The sequence below is a fragment of the Triticum dicoccoides genome, chromosome 2B (assembly GCF_002162155.2).
Source record: "Triticum dicoccoides isolate Atlit2015 ecotype Zavitan chromosome 2B, WEW_v2.0, whole genome shotgun sequence".
In the NCBI taxonomy this organism is placed as follows: domain Eukaryota; kingdom Viridiplantae; phylum Streptophyta; class Magnoliopsida; order Poales; family Poaceae; genus Triticum; species Triticum dicoccoides.
Window position 1 is genome coordinate 723595445 of NC_041383.1, and position 2108 is coordinate 723597552.

At 51.6% G+C, this 2108-nt stretch overlaps 1 protein-coding gene across 1 annotated transcript; it reads right to left on the bottom strand.

The window, feature by feature from the left end:
- Window positions 1-1149: 1149 nt before the first annotated feature.
- Window positions 1150-1729, bottom strand: LOC119368486. Its single transcript, XM_037633728.1, has one exon. It carries the CDS (start codon window positions 1556-1558, stop codon window positions 1286-1288), a length of 273 nt encoding a protein of 90 aa, XP_037489625.1. The 5' UTR covers window positions 1559-1729; the 3' UTR covers window positions 1150-1285.
- Window positions 1730-2108: the final 379 nt, after the last annotated feature.

Consider the following 2108-nt stretch of genomic DNA (forward strand, 5'->3'; position numbering starts at 1 on the left):
AACGGCAATGCATTTTATCAGAGGGCTTGCACTTATCTCTCCAGATGCATTTCTCCGAAGCTTGAACAATCATCATATCTCTCGACGACTTTTGCAATGGTGAGAAAAGACTTGTGTGCATCCGAAAGCGCCAGCGAAAGTACTTCTTCGGATAGGTTGGCTTTGGGGCAAAGTAGTCCCTCATGATCTTCGCATGACCCTCCTCTCTATCATGGTTGATGTCTATGCGGCCAAACTGTGATCCTCTCCTCGCTCGCCGAACATCATCATTGAAAATCATGCCTAAAACAGTGCCAAAGTCATCATCGTCTTCTTCCTCTTCAGATGATGACGAGTCCTCTAAAGCCATCTCCCTCAACCTCTTCATCTATAATTCAAACGGCTTGGTCCAGTCCAAACGGCTCGGTTCACAAAGAAACGATAAAAAAACTCACCTAGCCAATTCGTCAAACACTTGCAGTGCAGTGGTGGTGCACCGACCGGCCGGTGTCGTTCTGACCAAACAGGCCGGCGGCGACGAGAGGGAATGACCTACAGCGGTGTGCAATCAACGTGAGGTGCGGCGGCTGATAGAAAAAGAAGAAGAAAAGAAGTAATCCGATGAATCAACAACAATGGCGATGGCGGCGGCGGTGCACCTGATTCTGGCGACGGGGACGGGGTCCGAAAGGGCTGGACGTCGGGCAGAAAAGCGGCAGAGGGCGGGGGGCAACGAGGTAGCGGCGGGGGGCCGTCGGGAGTCGCGCCGGCGAAAGTGCAGCCGTGGGGGATGACGAGAGGGCGCGGCATGGCTTTTACTCAGCCGCTAATCGACGGAGTAAATTGAAGGAAACGATAGGGGAGAGGACTAAAATGTTACTTCCTTATGGTGGATAAGGGATCGGGTAGGTGCTGATTAGAGAAATAAAACAGAAATTTTATACTCCTCTAATCAGAGTTGCCCTAACCAGGAGTTGACCGGAAAATCAACGAGATGCCGCTTTCAGTACATATACGAGGATTGATCATGTCGATTCGGCAAGGTGCAGAGCGAAGACATTCATATTTCAGACCAGACCGGCCATGATCATATCAAGTCTGCATGCACAACCAATTGAAACGTCCACATTCCTCGTCGCGGTCATCAAAATCAAATAGACAAGAAGGGAATATAAACACATGTGACAGAAATTTTCATCATCATCATCGTCGTGGTATATTACAATCGCAGAGCAACCAGCTGATTTCCAGGCCCTGGTTACTGCAGCAAACACAAACTCACACGCCTAGCTAGTAATCGCGGATACTAATTGGTTCCCCAGCAGCTGAGGTACATGACGGTCCTCAGCCCCTCCTCGGCCTTCTCCGCTCGCCGCCTCTCGGCCACCGCCGCCGTGGATGCAGGAAGCTGCTTCGTGCCCAGCGAGACGGTGCCGCGGACGTTGGCCCTGGCCTTGGCTGCCCGGTGGATGGACCTGAGCGCGTAGTTCCAGCGGCAGAGGCCGGCCTGGTCCTTGAGCGCCTCCACGGCGCCCACGCTCATCGCCACCATCCATGACGCCTTCGCCGCACCCGCCATGATATCTCTCTCTGCGTTGGTGAAGATGGTACTGCTGACTGATCCGTCTAGAACTCTGTGGTGCCTGAAGATTGATGGCTAGCAGGGTGTGGACCTTGTGCTATTTATGAATGAACTGAACTGTTGGATGATTGATGCTTGTGTAGTTGTGTTGATGGGAGGAAGAAAGGAGGTGGGACGAGTGGTTAAATACAGGACGGAGGCTGGGAGGTCCGGAGCAAAACAGTGGTCACGGACGTTGGTTTTCCAGGATACCGGGTGCTTTCCGGTCACTTTACTTGTTTGTTTACGCCGCACCTATCGTTGTCGGTCCCGGTGCGGTGGCTGCCCACCTCGTGTCATTTTACTTGCTCGCCGCACAAGGGGAGGTTTTGTCCATTGCGAGTTTGCAGTTGGCGCAAGCCGACAGAGATAAGACTGATGGGAAGATAGCGTGTATGAGGGCATGTACAATGGTCGATAAGGTAGTCTTATCTTAAATCTTGCATGTAATTTAGAGATGACAAAAAAACATATCTACAATGGGTCATCTTTTAGTCTTATCTTCAAT